General features: G+C 51.0%; 1 protein-coding gene across 2 annotated transcripts in view; it reads right to left on the reverse strand.

Annotated features, from left to right (window-relative positions):
- The window catches only part of HTT (huntingtin), a 2065683-nt gene that overhangs the window by 949356 nt on the left and 1098638 nt on the right, over positions 1-17689 (reverse strand). For both annotated transcript variants that reach the window (XM_085642500.1, XM_085642499.1), the window contains 2 exons: positions 1350-1405; positions 1074-1222 (listed from right to left, as the gene is read on the reverse strand). In XM_085642500.1, the coding sequence (XP_085498626.1) occupies positions 1074-1222; positions 1350-1405 (205 nt within the window). The remainder of the gene's footprint in view (positions 1-1073; positions 1223-1349; positions 1406-17689) is intronic.

The raw sequence follows: 17689 nt of genomic DNA on the forward strand, positions 1-17689 counted from the left end.
ACTCATTTTGCGTGGAGCAACCTATATGTACCCGTACCTCCATATAGACATGTGTAAGAATGTGTGGGGTGCCAGTGTCTCCCGTGCTAATCTGTATGTGGGATGATCCCAAGGCACATGCATCCGGTCTTTAATGGGGATCAGATGTGCTGCACAGTAATAGGCTTCAATGTCAAGCAATGCAAACCCACCATTGTAGGGATTACGTTGTAGTGTCCTTAGAGCAATCCTTGTGTGCCCCCTTAGCCACAACAGTGAACGTAGTTCGGAGTCTATTTCCCTAAATATCATTCTGGGGAGAGGGTGGTAGGTATTCTGGAGGACGTATAGAAACTCAGGCAGAGTAATCATTTTAAAGATGGCCACCCGGCCCATTATGGTGTGGGGTAGGTCTCTCAATCTATCCGCGTCCTGCTTAAAGTTGGTCAGTACCTGCAGAATGTTAAACATGGGGTGTAAGGAAAACACCAAGATATTTAAATCCCTCCATGGCTACTTGTAGGTCCCCTGGTAGAGGAGGCCACTCCACTAACCGTCTAGGGCTATACAGCACTGACTTGAGCCAGGTGATCTTATAGACTTAAAACTGACCATATTCGTCCATTATTTGGAACACGGTGGAAATCATGGTGTCAGGTTCTGTTACAAGTGAGCGAACGTCGTCTGCATACAAAGATATTTTCTCCTCCCTGTTGTTATCAGGAGTAACCCTGAAGCCACGTACCCAAGGTGCAGCCAAATCATGCACGCTAAGGGTTTTACTATCAACACAAACAGGAGTGGGGACAGGGGGCACCCCTGTCTAGTCCTGCAACCAACAGGAAATTCCCGGGAGAGCCTGCTGTTAACCCGCAGCCCCGCTCTGGGGGGATTGTATAAAACTACATGTTAATCCCCTATTCCTGGGTAAATAACTTGTAATGTCTCAACACAGATCGGTTGGATTCGGAGATTCCATCGGTCCGGTAACTCCGCACCTATAAACGGGGCACTCGTAATGATTCCCATAGCTATCATAATTTAATAAATATGACTGGACAATCAACTTTATTAACAAAATCAAAGTAACATACCATGTGTAACAGCTTTCCTTCCACTGGCCATGATGCCATCACACAGTTGGATGATCTTAGGTATTCCAATTATCTGTTTGGAGTGGTAGCGCTCATAGGACAACAATACCAAGAAGAAGAAAACGTTTGGGATGATTGTTTCAGATTCTCTAGATAGAAAAGAATAAAATTCTGTTGGCGATCAAATTTTCTTGTTTAATCAACAGAAATACTGCACTTCTTAGGATAAGCACAATAATAAAAAAGGAAGCCCAAAATAAAACCATGTTTTCTTACCTAAACTGGCCAACTTCAATGTATTCAAACTGCTTTAGTACAAAACCAATAAACACCTGAAAATAAAAATAAAAACTAGTATTAAAAATGTAGATATAGTTCTGGTGTTGAAATGTTCCAGTCACCTTTCCATATAAATCATTCATGGCTTAAACCAGTGGTTCTTAAGCTTTTGTCTTATGTGGGTACTCAACTTACTCATTATTGGAATCTGAGGACGCTGCTGACTTATTATTGGAATCCGGAGACCACGGCCTAATATACAATGAATAAAGTACCCCCTGTCGTGCATCATACATACCAATTTGGCAGCAAGCAAGCACTTTGATTATGCTGCGTACGTTTGAGATAAGCTTGTTTTAATTGAGACAGGTCTGATGTTTGTGGTGTTTATTTTAACATGTTTTTATGGATTGCAATGCTTTTGATTATCCAAGCAAAAATAATAATAAACTTCAAACTGACGTACATTATAAGGATAATGCAAGCCACCAAGGAGTTCCATAACCATATAGAGGAACGAGACCAAATAATGAGTTCCTATATAAGGGTATGAAACCCCAAGGTGACTTGCAATATCCTTATCATGTATGGTAGGGGGTACTTTATCCAATATATTATATGGTGACACCGTCACCTTTTCAACAATCACTTCAAACTCTGGAGATTAGCTCTTTCATATTAAAGAGAGAGCATGTTTAGAATCATGAAGAATAAAAATAGAAACTAGTGCAAAATTAAACACATCAAAAACCTGTTAGATATTTGATGGGAAAGGATATTAGATCAGAAACAGTTCAATACAAGTTAGACATTATTTTAAAAAAAATGTTTAAAAAACACTCATGTTAGCAGATTGAGCTGCTTTCAATTGCTATCCCAGGCACGCATTCCGCTTGCCCCCCTGCCCAGGTGGGATAGTGAACTGGCCCAGGAGACGGCAGGGCTTCACATATGTGCATAATTGGCTCCTGCCCGCTGTTCGAGGATTTCTTGGGGAATACCGCCCGACTGCCTGTCGCTGCCAAGTTTATTGTTTTTATTTGTTATTTTTGTTTTCTGTGCATAACTCACTCTTATGGGAGTTGTCCTGTGTGCTATATATGAAGATGTATGCCCAGCAATGACCCTTGGGAGCCAAGTACATGGGCAAACATTGAGGTTGCTGTGATTGCCTATATTAATAATCTGATATGTAAGGTAAGATGTGATTCTTTCTTCATTGCTTCGTGACCCTGTGGGAAAACATGTAATATGATGCTTGTGCAACTTTGAATGAAAGACCAGTTTAAAAAAAAAGCTGTAGGAGCTCATAATGTGTAGAAACATGTGGAAAGATTCTAATGTTGCTATAATTATCTAAGGAATTAAATAATCATGTTCCTTGTCCTAGTAACTGTAAACTAGAAAAAGAAAGAAAAGCAAAGTTTAATTTTTGTTGAACAAGTTACTTACCTTCGGTAACGATGTATCTGTAAGAAACATTAGTTAGTTAGATTCCTCACCTTAGAATATCCCCAGGCGTCAGACTGGATCCGGAATATTTTTCGTCAGCAGTACCCCTTGCGCGTCGCTAGGCGTCGTCTGCAGCTCCGCGTCAGTCATCGGCGTCGTGCGCCGGAATGACGTCGTCGGAGTACTTAGACGCCGCCCTCGCGCGCTGACGTCAGTTCTTGTACATAGCTTTCCGCGCCAGGAACGCAGAGCCATGCAAAGACCGACACTTGTGCCAAAAATAAAATCTAGGGGCCTGAAAAGGATAACCTTAACCCTAGATGTCAGTTCGCAGAACGGGGAGGATGGGTGGGTCGGTGAGAAATCTAACTAACTAATGTTTCTTACAGATACATCGTTACCGAAGGTAAGTAACTTGTTCATCTGAAAGAAACACGTTAGTTAGATTCCTCACCTTAGAATAGATACCCAAGCAATACCATCCCCGGTGGTGGGTCTGCGAACCAAGATCACACCAGAAAGTCCTGGAGGACAGAACGGCCAAAGAAGCCATCCCTCCGGACTTGGCTGTCAAGGCAATAATGCCTGGCAAACGTGTGTAGCGAATCCCACGTTGCCGCTTGACAGATGTCCTGCAAAGGGACACCCCGTCCCAAAGCAGTAGTAGCCCAACAGGAGGGTCCTTTTTTGCCAAGGAGTAACAGATTTTGATGCACAAAACGACCCACCGAGAGATGGTCCGTTTGTGCACAGCTTTCCCCTTCTTAGCACCCACGTATCCAACGAAAAGTTGGTCGTCCACCCGGAACTGCTTTGTGCGGTCCAAATAAAAGGAGAGCGCACGTTTTGGGTCCAGACGGTGGAGCCTCTCTTCCTCTTTGGAAGGATGCGGAGGCGGAAAGTAGGTGGGCAAGGTGACAGACTGCCCAAGATGAAATGGAGTCACCACTTTCGGAAGAAAGGAGGGACGAGGCCGAAGGACAACCTTGTCCGGATGAACAGAGAGAAAAGGAGGCTTTGAAGATAAAGCCTGGAGCTCACTCACCCGTCTAGCCGAGGTGATGGCTACCAGAAAAGCAGTCTTAAGCGTCAGCAGACGAAGAGGACAATTATGAAGAGGCTCAAAGGGAGCACACATTAGAAATGTGAGAACAAGATTCAAGTCCCACTGAGGCATTACAAAAGGGACAGGAGGGAACGTGTGAGTAATGCCTTTTAGAAAGCGTGTAACTACAGGGGACTTGAAAAGAGAAGGCTGATCAGCAAGTCGCAAGAAGGCAGAGATGGCAGCAAGATAACCTTTCAGGGTGCCCAGGGCAGAGCCCTGCCGGGCCAAAGAAAGAAGAAACAGTAGAACCTCAGAAAGAGGGGCGGAAAGGGGATCCACAGCCTTTGCTGTGCGCCATGCCACAAATTTGTTCCACCGGCAGGCGTATACCGTCTTTGTGGAGGGACGCCTGGCTGCCAGAATGATATCACAGACTTCAGGAGGCAAGTCAAATGGCATCAACTGCCGCCGCTCAATCTCCACGCATGGAGGTGGAGGCTGGACAGGTTCGGGTGGAGGACCGTCCCCTGCTGCTGCGACAGAAGATCCTCCCGAAGGGGCAGACGTATCAGAGGATCGGTCAACATACTGAGTAGCTCGGGATACCAGTACCTTCGTGCCCAATCCGGAGCCACCAAGATGACTTGGGCCCGGTCGTGCCTGATCTTCTTCAGCACTCTGGGCAGAAGTGGTATAGGCGGAAAGGCGTACAACAGACCGCAACTCCACTCGTGACGAAAAGCGTCGCCGAGCGAGTGCCGCCTTGGAAATTCCAACGCGCAGAACTGCTGACATTGCGCGTTCTCTTCGGTGGCGAATAGATCTAACCAAGGCTCTCCCCACTGCTGAAAGAGACCTTGCGCCACTTCGGAGTTCAGACGCCATTCGTGATCCATCATGCACCGGCGGCTGAGTTCGTCTGCTCTGGCGTTCAGAGAGCCCGCCAGATGTTGAACCACCAGGGTGACGCCCTGGTGTTCCAGCCATGTCCCGAGGCGCAGAGCCTCCTGACAAAGGGTCCACGACCCCACCCCGCCCTGTTTGTTGCAATACCACATGGCGGTGGTGTTGTCCGTGAACACCTGCACGACACTTCCCCTGACAGAGGGAAGGAAGGCTTTCAGTGCAAGTCGGATCGCTCTCAACTCCAACAGGTTGATGTGGAGACGAGACTCCGCCGGAGACCAGAGGCCTCTGATCTCCGCCTCTCCCATATGGCCACCCCATCCCAGGAGGGACGCATCCGTCACTACGACATGCTCCGGTTGGGGAAGGGAGAGGCTCTTGCCCTTGACCCAATCGCGGTCCGTGAGCCACCACTGCAACTGCTGTGCAGTGCCCTCCGAGATCAAGACATGGTCGGACAGGTTGCCGTGATGCTGGGCCCACTGAAACTTCAGGTCCCACTGCAGAGCCCACATGCGCCGCCTGGCGTGATGCACTAGTAGGATGCAGGAGGCCATCAGCCCCAGAAGCCGCAACACTAGCCTGACCGAAACCCAGGATAGAGGCCGAAAGATGGGAATCGGGGCCTGAATATCCCGGACCCGCTGTTCCGGCGGATAGATCCGGAACTGCGCCGAATCGAGAACCGCTCCGATGAAGAGGAGCTTCTGAGAGGGACTCAAGTGTGACTTCGGCACGTTGATGGAAAATCCCAGCAAATGCAGGAGATCCGCCGTAGTCTGGAGGTGGGAGACGACTGTCTGGGGCGAGCCCGCCTTCAACAACCAGTCGTCGAGAAGACTGGAACCCCTGATCTGCGCAGATGAGCTGCGACCACCGCCATCACTTTCGTGAACACCCGAGGGGCACTGGTGAGGCCGAAGGGGAGCACGGTGAACTGAAAGTGCTCTTGGCCCACCGTGAACCGCAGGTAACGCCGGTGGGCCGGCAGGACGGGGATGTGGAAATATGCGTCCTGCAAGTCCAACGCTACCATCCAGTCTCCGGGGTCTAGGGCAGCTAGAACCTGAGCCAAAGTTAACATCTTGAACCTTTCCTTCCGGAGGAAGGCATTGACGTTCCGGAGGTCCAAGATAGGGCGTAGGCCCCCTTTGCCCTTCTTGGGAACCAGAAAGTAGTGGGAATAACAACCACAACCTACTTCTGGGCTCGGAACGCGCTTGACGGCCCCCTTGGCCAAGAGGGCCGAAACTTCCTCGTGGAGAAGATTCAAATGATCCCCCGAGATACGGTGGTGCTGCGGTGGCATGGCTGGAGGGGTCGTCTCGAAGGGGAGGGAGTAGCCCCTTCGGACGATTTGCAGCACCCACCTGTCCGATGTGATGGACCGCCAGTGGAGCAGGTGATGGCGAACTCTGCCGCCCACTGGCGTGGAATGGGCCTGAAAGCTCGGACTAGGAAGGCTTTGAGGCGGATGCTGCCGGGGTGGATGTGGGCTGACCTCGTCGTCCTCCAGAACCGCCTCGGCGGAAACCACGTCCGCGACCGCGCGCAGGTTGGTTCTGCAGCTGGTGGCTAGGCGCACGTGAGGAGGCACCCCTTCCTTGGCCACGAAAGGGGCGAAAGGCGGAAGTTTGCGACCGCGGGGCCGAGAGGCCCAAGGACTTGGCCGTAGCCCGGGAGTCCTTAAAGCGATTCAGCGCACTGTCCGCTTTCTCGCCAAAAAGGCGAGTGCCATCAAAGGGCATGTCCATGAGAGTGCTCTGGACATCGCCCGAAAATGACGTGGACCGCAGCCAGGCGTGACGTCTAAGCGCCACTGTGGTAGAAATGGCCCTACCCAGCGAGTCCGTAGTGTCAAGCCCACACCGGATAGCATGTCGCGCTGCATCCCTCCCATCGGCCAGAGCCTGGGTAAGTCGTGTTCGGACCTCCTCCGGACACAGGGGCAGCACGTCCTCCACCGCATCCCACAGAGAGTGGGAATAACGGTCCAAGAGACAGGCGGTGTTCAAAGACCGCAGGCCCAAACTAAGGGAGGAGAACAGCTTCTTGCCAAACTGTTCCAGTCTCTTGGAATCCCGGTCCGGCGGGGCAGTCGGGAAGGAGGATTGGGAGGTAGAGGCCTGGATAACCAGGCTCTCAGGGGTAGGGTGTTGGGACAGAAAACTGGGGTCGCCCGGAGCAGGGCGGTGGCGCCTGGCGACATTCCTGTCCACAGGAGGAACTGTGGAGGGCTTGGACCAGGTGCCCTGCAGAACGTCAATGAGGGCCTCATTGAATTGCAGTAGAGGCTCAGTGGAGCTTGCTGCAGACTGAAGCACCTCAGTAAGGACGTTAGTCCTCACAGCCACGGCAGGCAGCTCGAGCCCAAGGGCTGCGGCCGCCTTGCGCAGCACCACAGAGAAAGCAGCGCCCTCCTCCGAAGCCACAGTCGGAGGAGAGACGAATCCAGTGTCCGGAGAGGTATCCAGGCCACTGGCCTCCCCCAGTTCATCTGCCCAGTCCTGTGACATTTGAGCCTGAAGGGCCATAGGATCCTCGGATCCCTCCCAGCTGTCCCCATCATCCGATTCCTGGTATACAGGAGGAAGGAGCGGAGCCGGGCGATAGACATAATGTGTCTTCAGCGGCGTCGAACGCGGCGTCCATCGGCGCCGGGCCCGGAGCGGGGCTGAACTGGGGCTCGACGTCGAGCGGAGTCGGCGTCGGGGGTGGTACCGGTGTCGACGCCGGCAGAGGAGGCGTTACGAGGTCGACCGGCGTCGGCGGGGACTCGGGAACGGGTCCCTCGGGCGCTTGCGGCGTCGAGGCCGGAGCCGTCAACGGCGCCGGGGCCGGAGCCGCCGGCAGGCAAGGCAGCCCAGTCGGGTCCGCGGGGCCCGAAGGCGCGCCAGCGGGCGTCGACGGCGGAGCCAGGCTCCTCATGGCCGAGAGGAAGGCACTGACTTCCGCCGGCGTCGCGTCAGTCCCAGGGACCGGTGGGCATGGGGACTTGCGCGGCGCCTGCGGCTCCGCCAGAGCCGCGGGGGTGGAACCACCCTGACCCTCGGCCGAGTCGCGCGACCGGCGAGGGGAGTCCGAAGAGCGGTGTCGCCTCTTGGACTTCTTGGAATGCTTCGACTTACCCGAAGACTTGGATCCCGACGACCGATGGTGACGTCGGCTGCGGCTCCGCGACCGATCCTTGGACCTCTTCCTGGACCGGGATCGAGAGGTGCGCGGAGCCGAGTGGCGAATCTTGAGAAGCTTACGGGACCGCTCCCATCTAGACTTCGAGGTCAGGGCCTTGCAGTCCGAACACGACTCCGCGTCGTGGTCGAGGCCCAAGCAGTAAAGGCACCGGCGGTGATTGTCCGTAACCGACATCAAGCGGCTACAGTCAGCACAGGCTTTAAAACCAGGCATCCTACCGGCACCGAAGTCGAGACAAGATCAAAAAGGATCGAAAAAGTTAGTCAAAAAATGACTAAAGGGGTAGCTCTCCCGGATCTGCGCTTACTGGCGCGGAAAAAAGAAGAACTGACGTCAGCGCGCGAGGGCGGCGTCTAAGTACTCCGACGACGTCATTCCGGCGCACGACGCCGACGACGGACGCGGAGCCGCAGACGACGCCTAGCGACGCGCAAGGGGTATTGCTGACGAAAAATCTTCCGGATCCAGTCTGACGCCTGGGGATATTCTAAGGTGAGGAATCTAACTAACGTGTTTCTTTCAGATGCTTTACACAGCTGCTTCATAACCTGACCTGCCTTTTACCATCGCTGCTGCCTTTGACAGCAGTCATTGAGACATCAGAACTCAATGCAAGCCCGTCTGCGCCCGTCCGCGGCCGGCAGGGGCCAGGGACCAGGGGCCACAAACCCCGCTCGCCTCTCATCCCGTAGAAGAGTTTATAGCTCCTCTTCCCTCCTCATACTTAGAGGAGCAACTCCCGCCAATCGCCACCTTCTCTGGAACCCTGCCGACCCGCATACACTGTGCCCACACTGCGGTTTCCATCCCCATTCGGCCCCACCCACAAAAAAGACCAAAATAACCATGTACCTCCTGAACTGTAGGTCATTGCCTAAACACTCCACGGAAATTTCCCTACTACTAGAAGAGCTTCACCCTGACGTCTTATACCTCAAAGAGACCTGGCTCAACCTGGATTCCGAGCCCAACCTTGTCCAGACTCTCCCCCCGGGATATTTAATTTCACGGGAAGACCGGAAAACAGGGAAAGGAGGTGGCCTAGCGATCATTTTTAGAGACTCCTATAAGTGCCGTAGCACCCCTAACACATTACCTGATTGCGAAAGTCTTTCTCTTGCCATTGACTTTTCCTCCACCAGCACGTTCTCCGGTATACTCGTATACCGGCCACCCGGTACGTTAGGACAATTCACCAATAACCTTCCCCCCATTATTGCCAGCCTAGCCTGTAGCCCATCCAATTTTACACTTCTAGGCGACCTCAACATGCATTTCGATAACATCCTGGACCACACTGCCTCAGAACTATCCTCAAGTCTATCTGCATTGCAAATGACACAACTAGTCTCCAAACATTCCCACATCAAGGGCCACCTACTTGACCCTGTATTTAGTAACAGTGAAGACCTCTCTGTAGGAATCCCCTCTCCTCTTTCCTGGTCGGATAACTTTTTTGATTCCCCTATTATGGGCCACCGCCGACTTTCATCTTCCCATCAACACCGACACTCGTAGAGATCGCAACTGGTCTAAACTTCCTTTAGAAAACTGTCAGGCAGCCCTCGAAACCTCCAGACCTCCCTACAATCCCAACCCCACCATAGCAAACGAGGAATACAATCAGTGGATTTCGGACACACTCGGCTCTGTGCTCCCCATGAAATGCACCAAAAGTAAGCGCTCCACAAAAACCGCTCCCTGGTACTCCGCCGAACTGCGGGACCTGAAACGCCAATGCAAAAAACTAGAAAGGCAGTGGCGGCTGGACTATTCTTCATCCAGGAAAACCACCTACAGACAAGCGATCCGAACCTACAAAAATGAGATGAAAAATACCCAATCCACTTTCTTTGAAGACAAAATGAACGCAGCTGCCTCCCGACCAAAAGAAATCTATTGCATTGCAAAAACCCTCTTTAAACTCCCGGACAAACCTTTTAACACTATTAATACACAAACCCGTTGTAATGACCTGGCTGAGTTCTTCCACTAAAAAATTCAAACTATCTATACCTCTTTTCCCCCCACTTTGACTGACCCAACCCCTCCTTTACCTTCCGAGCTAGGATTCCAGCCCCGGTCCACCTTTGATTCCTTCCCCCCTCTTAACCCCACCACGCTAGAACCCTTTCTGCTCCAGGTAAAATATGGCTCCCCCAATGACCCAGCACCTCCACGCACCTTGCTGACTGCTACTGGCAACATCCTCCCCACCATACTCAACCTACTTAATGCGTCCCTATCTACTGGCAGTGTCCCGCCTCCCTGGAAGCGTGCTAAGGTCAAGGCCCCTTCTGAAAAAACCCAATCTAGACCCAGACAGCCCCACTAATTATCGCCAAATATCTTTGCTGCCATGGCTGAGCAAAATTCTGGAAAAATATGCCAAAACCATTCTGGCAAAATTCCTTGAAACCAATCACTTACTCGACCCCTCCCAGACTGGATTCCGGCCCATGCATGGGACCGAAACTGCCCTAGTCGCAGTAACGGAGGAAGTCAAAAATATCCTGGACCAGGGAGGATGTGCGGCAATCATCCTTCTCGACCTAAGCGCAGCCTTCGACACTGTTAGCCATAATATCCTCTTACATCGACTCACCAACTTAGGAGTCTCAGGGATTGCATTGGACTGGCTCAAATCCTTTCTTTCCAACCACTACTTCCAGGTCTTTGAGGGAGATGTTACCTCCCCTGATAAGCCCCTCGGCTGCGGAGTGCCACAGGGCTCCTCCTTAAGCCCTACCCTGTTTAACATATACATGAGCCCCCTAGCTGAGATAGTCCGCCCTTTTGGAATAAAAATAGTCACCTACGCTGACGATACTCAGCTAGTGGTGGCTCTCAATCAATCCTCCGCCCCACGCAACAGCATGAGGGACTGCCTCGAGGAGGTGACCAAATGGATGACCTCATCATGCCTCAAACTCAACGGGGACAAAACCGAATTGATGTTCTTAGGCAATCCCTCTCCGCTCCCTATTACCCTATCATGGCCGACCTCTCTCGGCACTGCCCCCACCCCTAAGGAAAAAATAAAGAGCCTTGGCATCTGGCTGGACAAGTCTCTCAATTTCAATAATCAAGCAGTTAAACTGTTAGCCACCTGCTTTGGTCTACTCCGCCTCCTGCGGAAGATTCTCCCTCTATTGCCGCCCCAACCACGACAGATAATGGTTCAGAGTCTCATTCTGTCTCGGCTAGATTTTGGGAACGCTCTCTATCTAGGGGCCCCCCAAGCCACCCTGCGCAAGCTCCAGACTCTTCAAAATTGCGCCGCCCGAACCCTGCTCCAGATACCCCGTAGACTCTCCGTCAAACCCAGCCTAAGGAACGTGCACTGGCTCAGGGAAAGGATCGATTTCAAGGCCCTATGTATTGCTCATCGAGCCTTCTGGAAAACCGGGGCCGCCATCAACCACTCACTTATCACCCCCTACAAACCCACCAGACAGCTTAGGTCAGCCTCCTCCTTCCTTGCGACGGTACCCAGGATTAAGAAGACCAGGTGAGGAGGCCGCTCCTTCTCCTATAATGCGGCCATCCTATGGAACTCCATTCCCCTTTCTCTTTGTTCCGAGCCCAACCTTCTGCGGTTCCGTAAACAACTAAAAACCCTGCTTTTCAATAGATCAGTATAAACCCTTAGGCCCACTACCTACATGCTTGGTCCGTAGTGCTAGGACGCCTCAGGGTAGCTACTGCGCTCTATAAATGGTCTTTTCATTTCATTTCATTTCAATTTTAATAACTTATTACATTTGAGTTCTGATGTATTTTCTTTATAATAGGCGACAGGGTGCGTCACTACTCGCAGATTATAAGAAAATTAGACACAGGCATTTATACAGGGATTGCAGAATCTCATGTATTATATAATATAATATATACAATATAATACAAAAAATAAAAATCATAGCTTTTCAAAATTCCATTGAAGCCACCCAGCATCCATATTATATTCTGTCTGATGCACTTGCACTACGTCCACAAATCAATCTTAAAATCCAAATCTCAGTTTTAGCCTCCAATTTGAAAATTCTTCTACCTTTTCAATTTTACATTTTGCTACTTTATATATACTTTATTAATCTGTTAATTATATTTTATTTTCTAAACAGTCACAGACCCTCTGAGTAGGTGTTGTAGATCCTCTTGGTACCTAGACCACGGGTTAAGAACTGCTTGCTTAGATGACTGGTTGTCACACTGCCTCTTACTGAGCTACCTTCAGAATGGTATTTGAAACCCTTAGAGTGACCCTTCAGAATAAACCCCACACCATTACACTTGTGGATTTCATCTTTTTGGCAGCGAAATGACCACCTTTATGTAAAAGAGGAAATGTCATCTATCTTACAACATGGCTAATGCATACTGTTAATTTTACATATCACCCTGACACACACATTATATTACTAGTTGAATAATATCCTTCTGTGGTGAGGGATAGAAACCATAAGTGTATGCAGTGAGAATTTCCCAATTACAAGTATCAGAAGAAGTACACAACTTAAAATGCCCAGATGGTTTGCTTTTTAATTTAATCTTTGTCTATAATGTTGTGCCAAGATTATCATTAATTTGACATAAGCAATAATCTGAGAAGCACCCAGTGCTAGGGTGAAAGAAGAACGCATAGTTCAACACGTCTATATCGACCACTAGCAAAGCTAATAGGCCTGGCCATGGCAGGTTGGTGCAATGGTTCAATATTTTTATATAGAAAAATGAGCCACACAAAGAAAAGAAAATGAAAAACAAACATACATGTGGGCACCTAAACATTGTTGAGATATGCTTGCACTAAAACATTTACATTCACGGATGAGGCCGTTTAACTATCCTTTTTCTTGTTACGCAATTTATAATTATTATTTTTGAATTCTTTCTGAAGAACAGAAGACTAAACCACCAGCTTGCTAAGCACTCACATGAGAACAGCTACTATGTCATCTAAACACTTTATAATTTTAAGGAGATGGAATATAGATCACTATCTAGCGGGGCACCTGAAGTGCAGAAAAAAATATTACCCTTATTTTAATGAATATAACAATACCTAAAATAAAACGGGCACTTGGAAACAGATTCATCACTGAAGAGAAAATATGTGTTTTTTTGTGAATTAAACAATGTTCACAGGTTCTGTGGAGACTCTCAAAAAGAAGGGAATCAATGGGTAAAGTGGGCTGACCCATTTCACCATGCTGTTTGGTGTGGTCGACAGAAGCAAAATGTGAATGACAACTGATCAGACCAATGGATGAGGCCTGATTTCCAAAGCCCCTCAACATAAATATATCATGTATGACTTTTCGGGAAAAACATTAGTCTGGCAAGATAGATAAAGCTGCATCAAAGGTCAGAACTACAAAGGGAATTGGAGGTGAATCAATGTCACACCGACCTATTACAATTCTGGATTTCTCCAATAAAACATTTACTAAACGAGTTATGATAACAGCAGAAAACGGGTTGTTACGAAAAAACAATTCTCAGAAACCAGGCAGGTTTTATTGGAAAGAGCAGTGCCTTATAAAAAATACAATGAATTAATGAAGCAACTTTTCAACCATGGGTTATTAACTGGTTCTATGAATCTTGATAAAAAAAAGACAAAAATATCAGTAATGGGAAATAAATCTTATTTTTTTTTTTTTAGAACTTGCACATGCCTCTGATTACAACAGATCGGCATGGTAGGCAGATCTATTCCCCTGGACTTAATGAGCATTTAAACATACAATTTCAGACCAGCCAGCGCTCAAATAATGATGCTCTCTAACCCTAGCTTTGTTATTATTATGCATTTCCAACAGCATGGGCAATGGAAAATGGATTACAGACACCTTGGCTGGGGGTCTTGGTACTATGATGCCAGACTATATGCAGATAATACAGCCTTCATTTCATAAACCCCCAAAATCCTGAAAAGAAACCGAAGTTTGTATGGTCCCTGAGGGTGATGGCGACCCTTGACCTTGCTTGTAGGTCGCTCCCCCACCACACAGCTCCGCCTGTGTGCCCTGATGCTGCTGCTGCTGTAGAAGTTGAGGCCCTCCTCCACCCGCTGACTTCCACCTGCACCTCATCCCTGGTGGCCAGTGGTAGGCCTTAGGTTTGCATCTCTGTCGCTGTCTGTCTTCCCTGTACTGCCTGCATTCTTATCTGTGCCCGCTTTTGCTTGCCTTCTGTACCCCTCGTTGCCCCCTCATTCCGTGCCCTCTTGCCTTCTGTTCCCTCTCGCTGCCCCTGATTTGTGCCCGTTTTGCATTCTGTGCCCTCTTGCCTTCTGTGTCCCCTCGCTGCCCCTGATTGTGCCAGTTTTGCATTATGTGCCCTCTTTCCTTCTGTGCCCCCACGCTGTCCCTGATTGTGCCCGTTTTGCATTCTGTGCCCTCGTGCCCCCTCGCTGCCCCTGATTGTGCCCGTTTTGCATTCTGTGCCCTCTTGCCTTCTGTGCCCCCTCACTGCCCCTGATTGTGCCTGTTTTTCATTCTGTGACCTCTTGCCTTCTGTGCCCCCTCGCTGCCCCTGATTTGTGCCTGTTTTTCATTCTGTGACCTCTTGCCTTCTGTGCCCCCTCACTGCCCCTGATTTGTGCCTGTTTTGCCTTCTGTTTCCCCCTCGCTGCCTCTGATTATACCCGGTTGTCTTCAGGTCCCCTCGCCGCTCCTGTTCCTGCCGCTGCTTCCCCTGTGGCCCTGCCCCCCTCACTGCCCATTCGCTGCCCCTGCCTTACGCCTCCCAGCTGCTCCTTCCTCCCACATCCCCATATTCGGCGGCTGCTGCGCGGCCGTGCCGCTGACGCGCCTAAGGCAAGCCCGTCTGTGCCCGTCCGATCCTGGACCGCGCCCAATGCCAGAACCCCTGGTCCCCGCACCCGCCACGACGACCACCACCACCACTAAGATGCCAGCACACTCCACGCTCTCAACCCCGGACGGACCCACACCTGCTTCAAGGCCGCCCCGAAACGCACACACGGTCCCTTCACCTGCCGGAACTGCAGCTACACCAGCCTCAGAGCCGCCAAACCACCCGCCAAGAAAGACCTCAACCACCTCCGATGCATCCTACTGAACACCCGCTCCGCACGCAAACACGCTGTCGAGCTCTGGGACCTGCTCGACACATCATCCCCGGACGTCGCCTTCCTAAAAGAGACCTGGATGAACGACTCCTCCGCACCCGACATCGCCATAGCCATCCCAGACGGCTACAAGATCACCCGCATAGACTGCACCAACGGAGTCGGAGGAGGAATCGGCATCATCCACAAGAACAGCATCAGGGTCTCGACCAGCACCGAAGACACTCTCAGCACCGCCGAACACATGCATTTCCAGATCCACACAGACCCCAACTCCACCCTCAGAGGCACCCTCATCTACAGACCCCCCCGGACCCTGTCCCCAGTTCAGCGACTCCATCGCCGACTTCAGCACGCACGCCCTGACCTCCACCGACTACATCCTCCTCGGAGACCTGAACTTTCACCTGGAGAACAACGACAGCCCTGATCGATAACCTCGCCAACCTCGGACTGAGGCAACTCGTCACAACGCCTACCCACTCCGCCGGCCACACACTTGACCCCATCATCTCCGCAGCCCCCACGTCGCCTTCAGCCACACCACCTTATTCCTCTGGACCTACCACCGCTGCATCCACTTCTCTTTCCAGATCCCACCACACACCACCGCACCCAACAGAACCCTCGCCGCTGCTGGAGAAAAATCACCAAGGGCCAACTACAAGCAAACCTCGCTCTCAGCCCAGCCACCGAACCCTCCAACACCGACAACACTGCCCAAAGCCTCAGACACTGGATCGACGACTGCGCCAACAGCCTCGCCCCGCTGGAGAAACCCCCCCACAGAGACACCAGCAAGAGGGCCAGCTGGTTCACCCCAGAACTCCTAGCCTCCAATCGAGCCTGCCGGAAACTAGAGACGAAATGGCACAACGAACAAACTCCGGAGGGCAGGCCTGACACCCACCGACCACACACGCAATCTGTGAATCATCCTCAACTCGACGCTCTCCATGACCAAGCAAGTCAACGCCGTCTCCTCCTCCTGCTTCAACACCCTCCGCATGCTCCGCAAGATCTACAGGTGGATCCCGACAGATACAAGAAGGACAGTCACTCAGGCCCTCGTCAGCAGCAGACTCGACTACGGAAACGCCCTCTACGCGGGAGCCCCGACCAAGCTCATCGAACGACTGCAACGCATCCAAAACGCCTCGGCACGACTGATCCTCGACGTACCACGCCACGGCCACATTACTCCCCACCTGAGAAACCTGCACTGGCTGCCCGTCAACAAGAGGATATCCTTCAAGCTCCTCATCCACGCACACCAGGCACTCCACAAGACCGGCCCAGCCTACCGCAACAAACTACTTTCATTCTACATCCCCAACCGCCAGCTCCGCTCCGCTGACCTCGCACTCGCCACCGTCCCGTGCATCCGAAGAACAACCACCGGCGGGAGGTCCTTCTCCCACCTCGCCGCCAAGACCTGGAACACCCTCCCACTGATCCTACGACAGACCCACGACCTGCTGACCTTCAGGAGGCTACTCAAGACCTGGCTGTTCGATCAGTAGTGGCCCCTTGAGACCCTCACGGGTATGTAGTGTGCTCTACAAATGTTTGATTGATTGATTGATTGCAGTATAGGATGGTGCATCCAGGACTTCATCTAAGGAGGTAGTCACGTATGACAATGAATGCTGTTTTAACAATCTGCAAAGACCATTAAACAACTTATTTCAACTGCTCACTTGACAAGTGCAGCCGGCCCAGATAACTTGTAATAACAGTAATTAAACCTAACTCTAAATGGTCTGCACGCTTTCTAGTTTAGCTGTTAACACTTTTATAATGACAGGCAGCTACCCTTGCAGTTGGAGAGGCCATTATAAGGCCTATATTCAAAAGGGATGATACGGCCAAACCCAAAAATGATCGCCTTGAAAGCCTATTGGACGTAGGGGTTAACATTTTTTCAAATGCTTTTTTAACTTACTTGAAGGGCTGGATAGATGAGCATGCATTAGTACCCATTGAACAAAGGGGTTTTAAAGCAGGTCATTAAAAAATGGACCACTGCTTTAGCTTCTGGGCTATAGCCCTGAAAGCAATTGACATGAGAGGCAATCTTTTTTGATGCTTGAGGCTTCAAGGCGGCATTTGACCTAGTTGATTGGTCCAAAGAAGTAGAAGAAGAAGAAGCAGAAACCTGCGCAGTCACCCTGCCAGCACATAGACAACCTCCCATCCCTGTGCCCCGGAGGCAAAGAACATGCGTAAAAGTCATGGCACACGTAGTAAACCCCCCCCCCCCATCCTGAGCAAGGAATGGGACCAGTCCCAAGACAGACAGGGACAACAAACCTCCAAGTCACCCCAACCTAGAGGGAAACCACCCACAAGGGACATGGGCAAGACAAGGCCAGATGACCCTTAATCAGAGGATAGCAATGGAATGAAGGGGGGGGGGGGAGGGAGGACAGAGATAGAAAGGAATCCCCCTCAAACCTGGAGTAGCCAGAGCAGCAGGGCACCGGAACCCCATCCTCCAAAGGACGAAAGGAGGAATGAACCGCCCCCAGACAGAGCCACCCGTCAAGAACAAGGAAGGTACTCACAGGAGACACAGCCCCCCACCGGGAGGCGGGTACCAAAGACCAACCCAAGGGTCCTCGCAGAATCGGGGAG

Source organism: Triturus cristatus, chromosome 2_2, assembly GCF_964204655.1.
Source record: "Triturus cristatus chromosome 2_2, aTriCri1.1, whole genome shotgun sequence".
Lineage (NCBI taxonomy): Eukaryota > Metazoa > Chordata > Amphibia > Caudata > Salamandridae > Triturus > Triturus cristatus.